This window comes from Entelurus aequoreus, linkage group LG10 (genome assembly GCF_033978785.1).
Source record: "Entelurus aequoreus isolate RoL-2023_Sb linkage group LG10, RoL_Eaeq_v1.1, whole genome shotgun sequence".
Taxonomy (NCBI): Eukaryota; Metazoa; Chordata; class Actinopteri; order Syngnathiformes; family Syngnathidae; genus Entelurus; species Entelurus aequoreus.
Genome location: NC_084740.1, coordinates 60,002,325 through 60,020,986, shown reverse-complemented (window position 1 = coordinate 60,020,986; position 18,662 = coordinate 60,002,325). Strand labels below are relative to the sequence as shown.

General features: G+C 39.4%; 1 protein-coding gene across 3 annotated transcripts in view; it reads right to left on the bottom strand.

Moving 5' to 3' along the window:
• tln2b (talin 2b) overlaps positions 1-18,662 on the bottom strand; it is a 410,959-nt gene that overhangs the window by 128,284 nt on the left and 264,013 nt on the right. For all 3 annotated transcript variants that reach the window (XM_062061302.1, XM_062061303.1, XM_062061304.1), the window contains exons 28-34: positions 15,618-15,737; positions 13,956-14,153; positions 11,524-11,663; positions 8,099-8,192; positions 6,100-6,189; positions 5,879-6,001; positions 3,588-3,731 (exon numbers count right to left, since the gene is read on the bottom strand). In XM_062061302.1, coding sequence (XP_061917286.1) covers positions 3,588-3,731; positions 5,879-6,001; positions 6,100-6,189; positions 8,099-8,192; positions 11,524-11,663; positions 13,956-14,153; positions 15,618-15,737 — 909 coding nt within the window. The remainder of the gene's footprint in view (positions 1-3,587; positions 3,732-5,878; positions 6,002-6,099; positions 6,190-8,098; positions 8,193-11,523; positions 11,664-13,955; positions 14,154-15,617; positions 15,738-18,662) is intronic.

The following is an 18,662-nucleotide window of genomic DNA, read 5'->3' as shown; positions in this document are numbered from 1 at the left end:
GGGTTGATGAGGCCTCATGAAGCGTTTTGACACATTGCAAAACTGTATTGATACTGTGTCACTAAATACTGACATCTGCTGGACATTAAAAATCCCTACAGGCAACCTATGGACCGACTCAACTGACACTGATTTTATGACTTAGTATATACAATAATATAAACCAAGTCATTGTATTTCATTTAGGATTATTTCATATCTTCATTTAAATAAAAATATATCTTCATCTTTTTTAGATACAGTCAAATAATGTGAACATGTATCGTGACTAGCATGGTAGAAGGTGGGGATTGAACCCCAGTAACTCTACCAACTTCGCCACGCCGTCATTCCTGTACCTTCTCTAGTAACAGTAGTGATGGGTCCTGCAACACAGATGCATCGGCGCATGCGTCGAGCTCATAGAGCGAAACCCTGTGTCGGTGAGCGTACCGCTTTTAGAAAGTCACGTGACCGATCATGAGCTGCTTTGGTCACCTGACCGATACGCGAACTGTATCGCACTGACTCTGCGATACATATTGCATATTGTCATGACTGTTTTTATTGACTATTTTATTGATTATGGGACAAGCAGTAGAAAATGTTGGATGGAACTTTTTTCGTCACTTACTGTTTGTCTTTGGTACACTAATGTATATATTTTAGGCCATTGGTTCTTTGTTTTATTTTTTTTTTGCAAAAATATATATATATCTATTTTTATATTGCTCTTTTTATCTTTGGTATGAACAATATTATGTAAACTCGAAGTTATTATTATTTTTTTGGTTCTTTGTTGTTGCTATTTTTGTATTACAACATTTTATTATTTGATCATGTTGTACTGCATTTTAATCTTTTGTTTTGTGATTGTGTGATGTTTTTTGCCTGGACCCCAGGAAGAATAGTCTCCACTGCGGTGTAAACTAATGGGGATCCTTAATAAACTAAACTAAACTAAACTGACGCCTCCTCTGTGCCCTGTGAGCAACGTTCCCTCTAAGGCGCGCGCCTGCGCAATTGCGCAGTGCTCAAGCGTCCTACGCGCACACCGTGCGCCTGCACAGCCAATATATGCCGCGCACCAAATCAAACCCATCTGAATTTTAAACAAAATAAACACATTTATTCTGTGTAATTTTGAAATGCAACTTTGAGTGACAGTGACAACAAGCGGCCCTAGCGGTGTTCGTCAACAACACGCATTGCGCCGCTTCCTAATAAACACAGTTTGGCGCGCAGGCGTCAGTGCGATACAGTTCATGAGCGGTCACGTGACCAGAACGGCTCATGAGCGCTCACGTGACCAAAACAGCTCGTGTTCGGTCACGTGACTTTCTAAAAGCGATACGCGCACCGACACAGGGTATCGCTCTATGAGCTCGACGCATGCGCCGATGCATCGGTGTTGCCGGACCCATCACTAGTTAGTATCATAGTACCATGAATTGATTAACGTGGACCCCGACTTAAACAAGTTGAAAAACTTATTGGGGTGTTACCATTTAGTGGTCAATTGTATGGAATATGTACTGTACTGTACTGTGAAATCTACTGATAAAAGTTTCAATCAATCAATCAAACAATAAATTAGATTAGTAGTTAAACCATAGAATAGTTTTGTATTCTTGCATATTAGTGCCGCTTAGGCCCTGTCTACATTAAGCCGATAAACCAATAACAGTTTTGGCCTAAACCCCGTGTCAGCCACACTAACCCATTGTGGTGTACTGTATATTCAGTGTTTCCCACACATTCATTTATTTGTGGCGGCCCGCCACGAAAGAATTACGTCCGCCACAAATAAAAAAAAATAAAAAAATAAAAAATAAAAATAAAAAAATAAAAAAATTAAATACAATTTTTTTTTTTTTTTTTGTCCTCTCCAGCTTCTCAGGCAAATCATATAGTTGATGTAGATGCCCATATCGGCTGTTCAGATTTACTTTACAAAAGAGAAGTGTAGGATACTTCTCTTGTTGCCTTATATGTATTTAACTTTATTAAATGTATTTATATTAGAAACACAACATGTGTATATAACAAAGGGTGCAAAGTCTGCAGGCAGTAGGAAACACATGGTTAAGTGTAGGGAGTAAAACTGATGGCAGTCTAAAGTTCAAGATTTTTGGAGCTCTTTGTTCAGTGGATCAGATGTTGGATGAAGCTCTGTGTCTATCTACCACCACTACTGTTTTCTGTTTATTTGTTACTGACTGTGGCAGGACACCTCTGCCTCTGTTTCACTTTATGTTGCTGGTAAATAATATGGTTGTAGTAGTAGGCTAAAGTTAAATGATTTAGTATGCACTAATTAAAGGGGCAGAGCTTTATGAGACGTTTTAGCTTTTATATTTTATAAGATATATTTTTTGTAAGAACCACAATTAATAAATATATTTCAGTGAATAACTTATTGTTCAAATCTGTATATAAATATGTACATAAAGTGTTGTAATTAGGGATGTCCGATAATATGCCGATAAATGCGTTAAAATGTAAAATCGGAAATTATCGGTATCGGTTTTTTTTATTATCTGTATCGTTTTTTTTAAAGTTTATTTTTTTTAATTTTTTTTTATTAAATCAACATAAAAAACACAAGATACACTTACAATTAGTGCACCAACCCAAAAAAACCCCTCCCCCCATTTCTTTCTGTTATCAATATTCTGGTTCCTACATTATTTATCAATATATATCAATACAGTCTGCAAGGGATACAGTCCGCAAGCACACATGATTGTGCGTGCTGCTGCTCCACTAATAGTACTAACCTTTAACAGTTAATTTTACTCATTTTCATTAATTACTAGTTTCTATGTAACTGTTTTTATATTGTTTTACTTTCTTTTTTATTCAAGAAAATGTTTTTAATTTAGTTATCTTATTTTATTATTTTTTTTAAAAAGTACCTTATCTTCACCATACATGGTTGTCCAAATTAGGCATAATAATGTGTTAATTCCACGACTGCATATATCGGTTGATATCGGTATCGGTTGATATCGGTATCAGTAATTAAAGAGTTGGACAATATCGGAATATCGGATATCGGCAAAAAGCCATTATCGGACATCCCTAGTTGTAATTATATTTTAAAATGGATGGATGGATGGATGGATGTCCGTTTAAAACAAAACTGTTATTATTAATTAGTAAATATACATTTTTTGAGCCTTTCTAGAGAAAATCATATCATTGTAGTAAATGATGCAAATTACTCGATGATGTCATGGTGACCACGCCCATAGCCACGCCCCCACCGCCACAGGTATCTTGGCAGTTTATGGGAAACACTGATATCAGACATCAACTGCGATTAGTCGTAGTTTGAAGTGACTCATTTTCCAAGCATAAGCAGCAGTCTACCCTTTGCACATTTATCATCTGTGTTTGACAATCGAGTTTAGGATGCGTGCACATTTTATGGTTACAATAGTTTACCTCTTATTGCACTTGCAAGATAGTTTCGATAAATGTTACTAGACCGTTGTCTGTAAAGGTTTTATAATGTCAACAGTTTAGCACTGAAACAGATTTATAATTAATAAGTGTTTGATTGTGTTCACTGTATTGTCCCAAGTGCGGATAGAGTTTCTTACCTGCGAGGGACTACTAGTTGGGTCCACTAAGCTCTGACAAGCCATCTGTATCGCTTGGTGTGCCCGTGCAAACTGGATGGGGTCCACCAGTCCCTCATGGCCTGACTGACTGTTGGGATCCGACACACCTACAAGATACGAGGCCTGCAGGACACAACAATATAGTGAGACTTGATCAGGTGGACCAACATCCGACCTTTATTTTGATTTAGTATGCTTTTTTTGTGTGTACAATGCTAAACTATTCATGTAGTTGACCCAGATGTGTTGATTGTCAAAGGCCGATTATGTAAACAATACTTGGACATGCTGAATTGAAGTGTATTGTGCTTGGTGGAAACATGGTTTTACAGACATCAAGAACACATTGTCAGACTTTACATAAAAATAATTTTGCAGAGCAGGTAAACAAATAATGTCTACCGCGAACTGAATAACAATAATAATAATAATAATAATTAGAGATGTCCGATAATATCGGTCTGCCGATATTATCGGCCGATAAATGCGTTAGAATGTAATATCGGAAATTGTCAGTATCGTTTTTAAAAAAAAAAAATTGTTTTTAATTTTTTTATTAAATCCACATAAAAAACACAAGATACACTTACAATTAGTGCACCAAGCCAAAAAACCTCACTCCCCCATTTACACTCATTCACACAAAACGGTTGTTTCTTTCTGTTATTAATATTCTGCTTCCTACATTATATATCAATATATATCAATACAGTCTGCAAGGGATACAGTCCGTAAGCACACATGATTATGCGTGCTGCTGCTCCACTAATAATACTAACCTTTAACAGTTAATTTTACAAATTTTCATTAATTACTAGTTTCTATGTAACTGTTTTTATATTGTTTTACTTTCTTTTTTATTCAAGAAAATGTTTTTAATTTATTTATCTTATTTTATTTGATTCATTTTTTGAAAAAGTACCTTATCTTCACCATACCTGGTTGTCCAAATTAGGCATAAATAATGTGTTAATTCCACGACTGTATATATCGGTTGATATCGGTATCGGTAATTAAAGAGTTGGACAATATCGGCATATCGGCAAAAAGCCATTATCGGACATCCCTAATAATAATGAATTGCATTTGTAATGCACTTTACATTTGTTAAAATCTCAAAGTGCTACAAAGAATACAAAATAAAAATTACAAAAATAGAAAGTTAGAATATAATATAGAAAATTAAAATAGAAATGATAAGTGTGACCAGTAGATGGCAGTCACACATAAGAGACACGTGTAGACTGCACTATGACGCCAGTAAACAAATAATACATTCTAACTGGTAAATAAACATACCGTATTTTTCGGACTACAAGGCGCACTTAAAAACCTTTCATTTCCTCAAAAATGGACAGTGCGCCCATTTTGGTTGTGCTTACCGACCAAAAGCTATTTAAAGTTAAAGTTAAAGTTAAAGTACCAATGATTGTCACACACACACTAGGTGTGGTGAAATTTGTCCTCTGCATTTGACCCATCACCTTTGATCACCCCCTGGGAGGTGAGGGAAGCAGTGAGCAGCAGCGGTGACCGCGCCCGGGAATCATTTTTGGTGATTTAACCCCCAATTCCAACCTTTGATGCTGAGTGCCAAACAGGGAGGTAATGGCTCCCATTTTTATAGTCTTTAGTATGACTCGGCCGGGGTTTGAACTCACAACCTACCCATCTGAGGGCGAACACTATAACCACTAGGCCACTGATGGTGTAATGATAAGTGTGACCAGTAGATGGCAGTCACACATAAGAGATAGGTGTAAACTGCAATATAATGGCAGTAAACAACATCAAAACTTTAAATGTTCCATTGAGAATATAGAACATTACACACGGCGCTCAAAAATCTGTCAAAATGTTTTTAGTACGACTTTGGTAAGCTATGAAGCCACACCGCTTGATGGATTTTCAGCGCATTAAACATAGGAGTATTATTATGGTGTGTGTATAAAGACCGCAAAATGACACCTATTAGCAGACATTATCTGGCGTTTTGTTTTGCAATATTACGCAAAACCAACTTTTCTTTACCTTCTGGTACCTGCTGATCTGTATTTGGGATCTGCATAAGTCCAGAAAATGTGTGCCCTATGGTCCGAAAAATACGGTAACCATTTTTCCATTAAAACTTTAAAAGTGTCCAAAAATTGTTGCTTGTCATTTATTTTAACGGTTTTCACTTAGTCAATTTTTTGGGTTTATTTGCATTCCTATCATAATGTCCAAAGCACAGATTGGAGGTGAGGAAAACAAACGTCCGGTGAGCTCACCTGTCCTGCGGCCTCTGTCAGTCCGCAGAGAGCTTTGGACGCCACACCTACACAGTCGGCAAAAGCCACCACGTCGCATGTCTTGCAATGCTGAGAGATGCCTGCCATGGACTCTCCAAGGACCTGGCAGGTGGAAACAAAAGAACATACCAACACCCCCGTCTTGAATCCCACACCTCATTCTGCATTGAGTAGAAAGCAGCGATTCTGAAAGTGTCTACCTTTGAATTTTCCATGACGCTCTCGATACAGTCGAAGTAGGACAGTTCGCTGATGGGCTCGCTGGGATTATCTAGAAGTCCTCTGACAGCCTGCACACACACCGACGGTGAGGAATGAAACTGTGCTACAACGACACTTTTATCAGACTCTGAACCAGCACTGTCTAGAACTCTATTAAAAACTGCTCTTATAATTAACTGTAAACTGTAGGGTGTTAGGGTTAGAGAGAGTGTTAGGGATAGAGGGTTAGGGTTAGAGAGCAAGAAGGTTATGGTTAGGGTTAGAGGGTTAAGGTTAGGGATAGAGGGTTAAGGTTAGGGTTAGAAAGAGAGAGGGTTAGGGATAAAGGGTTAGGGTTAGAGCGTTAAGGTTAGGGGTTGGGTTAAGGATAGAGGGTTAGGGGGTTAAGGTTAGGGTTAGAGATAGAGCATTAGGGTTAGGGTTAGAGAGAGTGTAAGGGATAAAGGGTTACGGTTAGAGAGTTAAGGTTAAGGTTAGAGAGCAAGAGGGTTAGGGTTAGAGAAAGAGGGTTAGGGTTAGGGTTAACCCTAACCCTATTTGTGAGGGTTAGAAAGAGTGAGGGTTATGGATAGAGGGTTAGAGTCAGAGGGTTAAGGTTAGGGTTAGGGCTAGAGGGTTAAGGCTAGAGGGTGAGGGTTAGGGCTAGAGGGTTTAGGCTAGAGGGTGAGGGTTAGGGTTAGAAAGAGAGAGGGTTGGGGATAAAGGGTTACGGCTAGAAGGTGAGGGTTAGGGTTAGAAAGAGAGAGGGTTAGGGATACAGGGTTACGGTTAGGGTTAGAGAGAGTGTTAGGGTTAGAGAGAGTGATAGGGATAGTGGGCTAGGGTTAGAGAGTTAAGGTTAGGGTTGGACAGCAAGAGGGTGAGGGATATAGGGCTAGGGTTAAGGATAGAGGGTTAGGGGGTTAAGCTTAGGGTTAGAGATAGAGCATTAGGGTTAGGGTTAGCGAGAGTGTTAGGGATAGAGGGTTACGGTTAGAGAGTTAAGGTTAAGGTTAGAGAGCAAGAGGGTTAGGGTTAGAGAGAGAGGGTTAGGGTTAGGGTTAACCCTAACCCTATTTGTGAGGGTTAGAAAGAGTGAGGGTTATGGATAGAGGGTTAGAGTTAGAGGGTTAAGGTTAGGGTTAGGGCTAGAGGGTTAAGGCTAGAGGGTGAGGGTTAGGGCTAGAGGGTTTAGGCTAGAGGGTAAAGGTTAGGGTTAGGGTTAGAAAGAGAGAGGGTTAGGGATACAGGGTTAAGGTTAGGGTTAGAAAGAGTGTTATGGATAGTGGGTTAGGGTTAGAGAGTTAAGGTTAGGGTTAGACAGCAAGAGGGTGAGGGTTTGGGGGTTAGGGATAGAGGGTTAGGGGGTTGAGGTGAGGGATAGAGGGTTAGGGTTAGAGGTTTAGGGTTAGAGAGAGAGGGTTAGGGTTAGGGTTAACCTTACCCTTTTGGTGAGGGTTAGAAAGAGTGAGGGTTAGGGATAGAGGGTTAGAGGGTTAGGGCTAGAGGGTAAGGGCTAGAGGGTAAGGGCTAGAGTTAGAAAGGGTGAGGGTTAGGGATAGAGGGTTAGGGTTAAGGATATAGGGTTAGGGTTAAGGATAGAGGGTTAGGGTTAGGGATAGAGCGTTAGGGTTAGGGTTAGAGAGAGTGTTAGGGATAGAGGGTTAGTGTTAGAGAGTTAAGGTTAGGGTTAGAGTTAGAAAGCAAGAGGGGTAGGGTTAGGGTTAGAGAGACTGTTAGGGATAGAGGGTTAGGGTTAGAGAGCAAGCGGTTTAGAGAGATAGGTTTAGGGTTAGGGTTAAACCTAACCCTATTGGTGAGGGTTAGTAAGAGTGAGGATTAGGGATAGAGGGTTAGAGTTAAAGCGTTAAGGTTAGGGTTGGGTTAGGGACCATTATTGCATCCATCTTAATGCTGAATTGAATGGCTCATTCTCAGTATTTGCCCTTTAAATAATGTAAAAAGTGAGCAGAAAGAGACGTAAGCAAGCCAGTCTACCTCCAACTCCCTCAAGGCGTTGTCACACTCCCTTTGTCCTGCAGCCTGCTGTGTGCACAGTGTGATCAGCTGGTTGATACTCTCTGTGACGGCCCTGAAACGCACAAGGCAACCTTTTTACTTCACACTGCGGCTTCACTCATTCACACGTGCCTTGGGCCGCCCTATTCCAGTGTGCCGGCCCGACCACGGCCATAGGCTAACACGCTAATAGCGGGCACGGTACAGGAGTGTCACAATCAGGGCCGGCCCGTGGCATAGGCCGTATAGGCAAATGCTAAGGGCGCTGTCCATCAGGGGGCGCCACGCCAGTGCCACAAATGTTGGAGAAAAAAATAAAAAATAAAATAAAAAGTTGGTACTATTATTTCTAAACACAAAAAATAATCCCACGTTAATTAAAATGCAAAGTAAAGCCTATTTAATAGAAATATTATTTGTTACAACATTACGCCCCCCCCCACCCCCCCGCACGGTGCGCCCCCTCCCTTCCCTCCCTTCAACACAAGATGTCAAAACGGCCAAAACTGTCAGGTGCCCAGGGAAGAAAAAAGAGAAAAGAAGAGGAGAAACGAGAAAAAGACAGAGGTAGCAGGTAGGTAACGTTATTCTACATGAAATTATTTGTCTGTTACAGAATGTGATAGTAACCTGGCTTTTTTAGCATTAAGCTAATGTTACATGATTAGGCAATTGCTAATCAATAAATAGCTAGTTCTGTTTTAACGTCGGGTTAATATTGTGGAGGGGGCTAAATTGTTATGGAAAATAATAATGTAACGTTAGGTAATTACAGTACTCCCACCTTACATTCCTCAGGGACATTTGTATTAGATCTTTTAAGCAGGTGTTTTTTGTTTACATTGTTATTGCCTTCTGGTTAGCTAATGTTTGCCCTGCAGGTAATAGTCACTTTTCCACCCCTTTATGTATTAGGTATAGTTGTAAGCCTAGTTGTTAAAGTGCACATCATTAATGTTAATTAAGCAATATCACATGAGAGGGAATGCTGTTTTTTAATTTGAGCACTGCTGTGATTCGGTTAAAGATAATCATCACATAACATTCTCATATAATATGTTCATTTGCTTTCTTTAAGTAAAAAAAAAGGTCAAAGACAAAGCTATTCGGTTTCTTGTGAGTATATACACTTCACTGCCGATGTGGGGGGGCGCCACCTAAAATCTTGCCTAGGGCGCCAGATTGGTTAGGGCCAGGCCTAGTCACAATTGTCTCCCCGCTCGAGGTTCAGCCTTGCTGAGCAGAGACAGCTTCCAGCCAAAGCTTCCATCTTCCTAATTAGACAAAGAGAAGTCAGTCAGGCCCAGCGCCCCCCAGGACCAGCTGCCTGGCTCCCCTCCACGACTCCCTGAAGCAACACTAAATGGACAAACTGTATTTTTTCTACAAACTGCTGCAAGTTTAAATTGGGTATAGGAATCAGTCAGGATGATCCGATACAAAACCTGCCTTTACGATCATAGTACCGTATTTTCTGGACCATAGGGCGCACCGGATTATAAAGCGGACTGCCTATTTTCAAACTTTGTTCATATATAAGGCGCACCGGATTATAAGGCGCATTAAAAGGGTCATTTTTTCTAAATGTAAAAGACTTCCTTGTGGTCTACATAACATGTAATGGTGGTTCTTTGCTCAAAATGTTGCATAGATGATGTTTTACACATCATCTTCAAGTCACTTTCTGACAGTCGCTTCAGGGTGCACTGTTTTGTGGGCGGGTCTTATTTACGTGCCTCCACTTCGACAGCGTCTTCTCCCCGTCATCTTTGTTGTAGCGTGCAAGGACGGGAGTGGAAGAAGTGTCAAAAGATGGCGCTAACTGTTTTAATGACGTTCAGACTTTACTTCAATCAATAACGGAGCAGCATCTCCTCATCCGTGGCTCACTTGTGCAACAACAACGCCCGAAATGTGTCCCCACCGGAACTCTCTAATAACTAAAGTTCCTTGGGTGAATAATGTAAAGTCACTACACCGGTATGTTTTAGTGCTTTGACGGGGAGTTTACTGACAGATATAAGTAAGAACTTTACACTACTTTAATTAGAAATGGCAACAGCGGAGGATGAATGTCACATAACAAGAAGATAGAGAACAAGAAGAAGATTATCGACTACAATGGCGGACGCGCGCAAATTTTCAGGACTTATGCAGATCCCAAATACAGATCAGCAGGTACCAGAAGGTAAGAAAAGTTGCTTTTGCATAATTTTGCGAAACAAAACGCCAGATAATATTTGTTACCTTATAAACACACCATAATAATACTCCTATGTTGAAGCACAGTATTTTTGAGCGCCGTATGTAATGTTCTATATTTTCAAAGGAACATATACAATTTTGGTGTTGTTTACTTGAGTCATGTTGCAGTCTACATGTATCTCTTATGTGTGACTGCCATCATATTGCAGTCTACACGTATCTCTTATGTGTGACTGTCATCATATTGCAGTCTACACCTATCTCTTATGTGTGACTGCCATCATATTGCAGTCTACACGTATCTCTTATGTGTGACTGCCATCATATTGCAGTTTACACATATCTCTTATGTGTGACTGCCATCATATTGCAGTCTACACGTATCTCTTATGTGTGACTGCCATCATACTGCAGTCTACACCTATCTCTTATGTGTGACTGCCATCATATTGCAGTCTACATGTATCTCTTATGTGTGACTGCCATCATGTTGCAGTCTACACGTGTCTCTTATGTGTGACTGCCATCATATTGCATTCTACACGTATCTCTTATGTGTGACTGCAATCATGTTGCAGTCGACACGTATCTTTTATGTGTGACTGCCATCATATTGCAGTCTACACATATCTCTTATGTCTGACTGCCATCATATCGCAGTTTATACATATCTCCTATGTGTGACTGCCATCATATTGCAGTCTACACGTATCTCTTATGTGTAACTGACCATCATATTGCAGTCTACACATATCTCTTATGTGTGACTGCCATCATATTGCAGTCTACACGTATCTCTTATGTGTGACTGCCATCATATTGCAATCGACACATATCTCTTATGTGTGACTGCCATCATATTGCAGTCTACACGTATCTCTTATGTGTGACTGCCATCATATTGCAGTCTACACGTATCTCTTATGTGTGACTGCCATCTACTGTTCACACTTATCATTACACCATGTACCAAATATAATAGCTTCGAGGTCGGTAAGCACAACCAAAATTATTCCGTACATTAGGCGCAGCGGGTTATAAAGCGCACTGTCGAGTTTTGAGAAAATGAAAGGATTTTAAGTGCGTCTTATAGTCCAAGAAATGCGGTAATACAAACACATTTTTAAGATTGTGTACCATTGCACTGCAGTGAGTTTTATCTTCCCTGTAATTGATACATGACTGGAGCACGAGCTCACCTTGCCGCTACTGCAAGAAGATTCTTGGCATTGGCTGCACCTGGATCCACAGACAGAGACTTGGCAGCCAGCAGCAGTTTGCTGGACGCCATGGAGATGTTCTTCAGATTGCCAATGACTTGAATCTGATCGTCCCTGCTCTGCAAAAGGAAAAAACATTTTTCTTTTTAATGACATCCGAAAAACAACGACTGACCAGTGAAAGTTGATCTGAGATGATGTGTTTGGTGTTTCCCCAGCAGCTGTGCACTGCAAAAAGTCAGTGTTCAAAAACAAGAAAAAAAAAATACAAAAATGAGGGGTATTTTATTTGAACTAAGCAAAATTATCTGCCAATAGAACAAGAAAATTTGGCTTGTCAAGACTTTCCAACACAAGGAAAATTAGCTAACCTCAATGAACCCAAAAATAGCTTCAAATAAGTATATTCTCACTAATAACAAGTGCACTTTTCTTGGTAGAAAAAAAAGAGACCTTTTTGCTCAATATGTTAAATAATAAATAATAAATAAATAATAAATACATAATAAATAAATAATAAATAAATAATAAATAAATTATAAATAATAAATGTTTAAATGAAATGTTGAATGTTGAAAAATATTCTTAAATGAAGTAAATGCTAGTGCCATTATCTTGACATCATGATATGCGCTCGGCATCATTATTTTTTTTTTTTATGCTTCAAATAAGAAATTATTACTTTAAAAAATTAGTTTTATACTTGTGAGTAGGGATGTCCGATAATGGCCTTTTTGCCGATATTCCGATATTGTCCAACTCTTAATTACCGATACCGATATATACAGTCGTGGAATTAACACATTATTATGCCTAATTTGGACAACCAGGTATGGTGAAGATAAGGTACTTTTTAAAAAAATTAATTAAATAAAATAAGATCAATAAATTAAAAACATTTTCTTGAATAAAAAAGAAAGTAAAACAATATAAAAACAGTTACATAAAAACTAGTAATGAATGAAAATGAGTAAAATGAACTGTTAAAGGTTAGTACTATTAGTGGAGCAGCAGCACGCACAATCATGTGTGCTTACGGACTGTATCCCTTGCAGACTGTATTGATATATATTGATATATAATGTAGGAAGCAGAATATTAATAACAGAAAGAAACAACCCTTTTGTGTGAATGAGTGTGAATGGGGGAGGGAGGTTTTTTGGGTTGGTGCACTACCGTAATTTCCGGACTATAAGCCGCACCTGACTATAAGCCGCACCAGCTAAATTTAGGGGAAAATACAGATTGCTCCATATATAAGCCGCACCCGACTATAAGCCGCAGGGTTTTGATGTGTAATTAGCGTAGTATATAGGGGTTCCTGCTACCACGGAGGGGATTGTCGGGACAGAGATGACTGTTTGGGAACGCAAAGCGTCCCATTTATTAACAATAAATCTTTCATTAATTCAATCAAACTTTCACATCTTTGACATGGCGAACAGCATTCGTGCAGAGTACAAATAATACAACGGTGCAAAGTAATACAAAGTGCTCGCCTGTACGTTATCAAAATAACCAGCCTACCGCTATATGAAAAGTCAGTCTTTAATCATTGTGTCATCGTCTTCCTCCTGCGTACTAAAACCACCGAAATCCTCTTCGTCGGTGTCGGAGAAGAACAGGCCGTAAATAAGCCGCACCCTTGTATAAGCCGCAGGGACCAGAACGAGGGGAAAAAGTAGCGGCTTATAGTCCGGAAATGATGGTAATTGTAAGTGTATCTTGTGTTTTTTATGTTGATTTAAAAAAACCTAAAAAAAACCTGATACCGATAATAAAAAAACCGATACCGATACTTCCCGATATTACATTTTAAAGCATTTATTGGCCGATAATATCGGACATCTCTACTTGTGAGTGTTGATGACACAGCTTTGCAACAGTTGATATTCTAGTTTCAAGCATGTTTTACTCAATATAGCTCATCAAATCTCAGCAACAAGCTGTAATATCTTACTGACATCATTTAGGACCAAAACACTAAAAACAAGTAAAACACTCCAACATAAAATCTGCTTAGTGAGAAGAATTAACTTATCAGACATATAATTAGCAAATATCACCCTTATTTGAGGTATTTCATCTTACTTAGATGTCAGTATTTGCAGTGTAAGGACTAACACAGCCAGAGTGTCATGCTACACCAGCTCAGATCCCTGAAGATGTTCCCACACTAATGAAGTAAATAACCAGAACACGAACATCACAAGATCTCATTAAGTGTGGCTCTTGGGCAAAGCAGTGTGGCCTAATGAATTTGATATATCAAATTATAAAATGAATGGAATAAAAGGTAATAAAGTGACAGAACAACAAGCACCTTCACGGCTTTCTGAGTGCAACACACCATGTCGGTGGGATCAGCACCGCAATGTGGAGTGGGGTTGTGTAATGATGATGAAACCTACTTGGGTGTGTCCTGCCATCTCCACGCCGGCATCAAGGAACTCGTCAAAGTCTTGGCTGAACTTGCCGGAGGCGGAGGCCAGCTGGCTGCTGGTTCCCCGCGAGGAGTGGACGACCTCGCCTGCGGAGTGGTTGAGCTCGGCGGCTGTGTGGTTCAGATCAGTCTGGGCTTCCTGGAACGTCTTACTGCAGGGGGGAAGCTTGGAAAAAAAACCACCGAAAATATGCTATTACGTGATAAAGTAAGCCAAATACAACGCTTAAAGGCCTACTGAAAGCCACTACTAGCGACCACGCAGTCTGATAGTTTATATATCAATGATGAAATCTTAACATTGCAACACATGCCAATACGGCCGGGTTAACTTATGAAGTGACATTTTAAATTTCCCGCTAAACTTCCGGTTGAAAACGTCTATGTATGATGACGTATACGCGTGACGTCAATGGTTGAAACGGAAGTATTCGGACACCATTGAATCCAATACAAAAAAGCTCTGTTTTCATCTCAAAATTCCACAGTATTCTGGACATCTGTGTTGGTGAATCTTTTGCAATTTGTTTAATGAACAATGGAGACTGCAAAGAAGAAAGTTGTAGGTGGGATCGGTGTATTAGCGGCGGACTGCAGCAACACAACCAGGAGGTCTTTGAGATGGATAGCAGACGCGCTAACCGCCGACCTCACCGTCTCCGGGCCGCCGACCGCATCGATGATCGGGTGAAGTCCTTCGTCGCGCCGTCGATCGCTGGAACGCAGGTGAGCACGGGTGTTGATGAGCAGATGAGGGCTGGCTGGCGTAGGTGGATAGCTAATGTTTTTAGCATAGCTCTGTGAGGTCCCGTTGCTAAGTTAGCTTCAATGGCGTTGTTAGCAACAGCATTGTTAAGCTTCGCCAGGCTGAGAATTATTAACCGTGTATTTACATGTCCATGGTTTAATAGTATTGTTGATCTTCTGTCTATCCTTCCAGTCAGGGATTTATTTATTTTGTTTTTATCTGCATTTAAGCCCGATGCTATCACGTTAGCTCCGTAGCTAAAGAGCTTCGCCGATGTATTGTCGTGGAGATAAAAGTCACTGTGAATGTCCATTTCGCGTTCTCGACTCTCATTTTCAAGAGGATATAGTATCCGAGGTGGTTTAAAATACAAATCCGTGATCCACAATAGAAAAAGGAGAAAGTGTGGAATCCAATGAGCCAGCTTGTACCTAAGTTACGGTCAGAGCGAAAAAAGATACGTCCTGCACTGCACTCTAGTCCTTCCCTCTCACGTTCCTCATCCACAAATCTTTCATCCTCGCTCAAATTAATGGGGTAATCGTCGCTTTCTCGGTCCGAATCGCTCTCGCTGCTGGTGTAAACAACGGGGAAATGTGAGGAGCCTTTCAACCGGCGACGTCATGCTACTTCCGGTACAGGCAAGGCTTTTTTTTTTATCAGCGACCAAAAGTTGCGAACTTTATCGTCGATGTTCTATACTAAATCCTTTCAGCAAAAATATGGCAATATCGCGAAATGATCAAGTATGACACATAGAATGGATCTGCTATCCCCGTTTAAATTAAAACAAAATCATTTCAGTAGGCCTTTAATCATCACTTGTTGAATAAACCCTTCAAGTAGTTTTTTCTACCAATAAGCACAAGTAGAAAGACTCACAATGTCCACCAACAACTTTTTGCTGGCTTCTCCAATGCTCCTGAGAGCCATGTCAACGTCCTTCTGGCCCGGCAGGCAGTTCACACAATTATTCAGCGAGTGCGACACGGCTTTGGCCACCTGAAAGACATCCGCCGTTACCGGAGAACAATATGCCACGACCTCGAATTGTTCATGTGTGTGAGCAGAGGCAAAAAGTCCCTGAGCATTGAGTGGAGGCCATGTGAGCGACATCACACGTGCACACTGGGGCTACACCCGCAGCACACCGGTCCCAAACCTGACTAAATAACAAGTTCCATCTCCATCCATCCATCCATTTTATACCGCTTGTCCTGTTCGGGGTCGCCGGAGCCTATCTCAGCTGCATTCGGGCGGAAGGCGGGGTCAGTGTTTCCCACACATTCATTTATTTGTGGCGGCCCACCACGAAAGAATTAAGGCCGCCACAAATAGATTTTTTTTTTTTTTTAATTTTTAAAATTATTATTTTTTTTTTCAATTTATTTATTTTTTGTCCTGTCCAGCTTCTCAGGCAAATCATATAGTTGATGTAGATGCCCATATAGGCTGTTCAGATTTACTTTACAAAAGAGAAGTGTAGGATACTTCTCTTGTTGCCTTATTTGTATTTGACCACTACTGTTTTCTGTTTATTTGTTACTGACTGTGGCAGGACACCTCTGCCTCTGTTTCACTTTATGTTGCTGGTAAATAATATGGTTGTAGTAGTAGGCTAAAGTTAAATTATTTAGTATGCACTAATTAAAGGGGCAGAGCTTTAAGAGACATTTTAGCTTTTATATTTTTATAAGATGTATTTTTTGTAAGAACCACAATTAACAAATATATTTCAGTGAATAACTTATTGTTCAAATCTGTATATAAATATGTACATAAAGTGTTGTAATTATATTGTAAAATGGATGGATGGATGGACGTTTAAAACAAAACTGTTATTATTAATTAGTAAGTATACATTTTTTTAGCCTTTTTAGAGAAAATCCTATCATTGTAGTAAATTATGCAAATGTCTCGATGATGTCATGGTGACCACGCCCATAGCCACGCCCCCACCGCCACAGGTATCTTGGCAGTTTATGGGAAACACTGGGGGTACACCCCTGGACAAGTCCCCACCTCATCGCAGGGCCAACACAGATAGACAGACAACATTCTCTTATTATTATAATCAAATGACAGCAGTCATTTCCATTTGTAATATAAGTGTTTAGGCCCACTTACAATGACAATAACAACAAATATTGTTTTTCATGAACTGTGTAGTTGTATTTAGGGATGTCCGATAATGGCTTTTTGCCGATATCCGATATTCCGATATTGTCCAACTCTTTAATTACCGATACCGATATCAACCGATACCGATATCAACCGATATATGCAGTCGTGGAATTAACACATTATTATGCCTAATTTGGACAACCAGGTATGGTGAAGATAAGGTACTTTTTAAAAAAATTAGTAAAATAAGATAAATAAATTAAAAACATTTTCTTGAATAAAAAAGAAAGTACAACAATATAAAAACAGTTACATAGAAACTAGTAATGAATGAAAATTAGTCAAATTAACTGTTAAAGGTTAGTACTATCAGTGGAGCAGCAGCACGCACAATCATGTGTGCTTACGGACTGTATCCCTTGCAGACTGTATTGATATATATTGATATATAATGTAGGAAGCAGAATATTAATAACAGAAAGAAACAACCCTTTTGTGTGAATGAGTGTAAATGGGGGGAGGGAGGTTTTTTGGCTTGGTGCACTAATTGTAAGTGTATCTTGTGTTTTTTTATGTTGATTTAATTAAAAAAAAAAAAACAAAAAAAAAAAACGATACCGATAAATGATAAATGATAAATGGGTTATACTTGTATAGCGCTTTTCTACCTTCAAGGTACTCAAAGCGCTTTGACAGTATTTCCACATTCACCCATTCACACACACATTCACACACTGATGGCGGGAGCTGCCATGCAAGGCGCTAACCAGCAGCCATCAGAGGCAAAGAGTGAAGTGTCTTGCCCAAGGACACAACGGACGTGACTAGGAAGGTAGAAGGTGGGGATTGAACCCCAGTAACCAGCAACAATAAAAACAATTAAAAAAACGATACCGATAATTTCCGATATTACATTTTAACGCATATATCGGCCGATAATATCGGCAGGCCGATATTATCGGACATCTCTAGTTGTATTGTTTGTCTGGGTGGAGGTCCTGCTTTGGAAATCATTTGTACCCCTTTCAGACATTGCATTTAGTTCCCATGAAAACATTCACTTGTTGCACAATGAGATGTAAGCAGGGGATCATGTGTACTAGGGGTGTGGGAAAAAATCAATTCGAATTCAAATCGCGATTCTCACATTGTGCGATTCAGAATCGATTCTCTATTTATTTATTTATTTTTTTAAATTATTATTTTTTTTAAAAATAAATCAATCCAACAAAACAATACACAGCAATACCATAACAATGCAATCCAATTCCAAACCCGAGCCAGCAACACTCAGAACTGCAATAAACAGAGCAATTGAGAGGAGACACAAACACCACACAGAACAAACCAAAAGTAGTGAAACAAAAATGAATATTATCAACAACAGTATCAATATTAGTTACAATTTCAACATAGCAGTGATTAAAAATCCCTCATTGACATTATCATTAGACATTTAAAAAAAAAAAAGAACAATAGTGTCACAGTGGCTTACACTTGCATCGCATCTCATAAGCTTGACAACACACTGTGTCCAATATTTTCACAAAGATAAAATAAGTCATATTTTTGGTTCATTTAATAGTTAAAAAAACAAAAATGTACATTATTGCAATCAGTTGATAAAACATTGTCCTTTACAATTATAAAAGCTTTTTACAAAAATCTACTACTCTGCTTGCATGTCAGCAGACTGGGGTAGATCCTGCTGAAATCTATGTATTCAATGAATAGAGAATCCTTTTGAATCGGGAAAAAAATCGTTTTTGAATCGAGAATCGTGTTGAATTGAAAAAAAAAAAT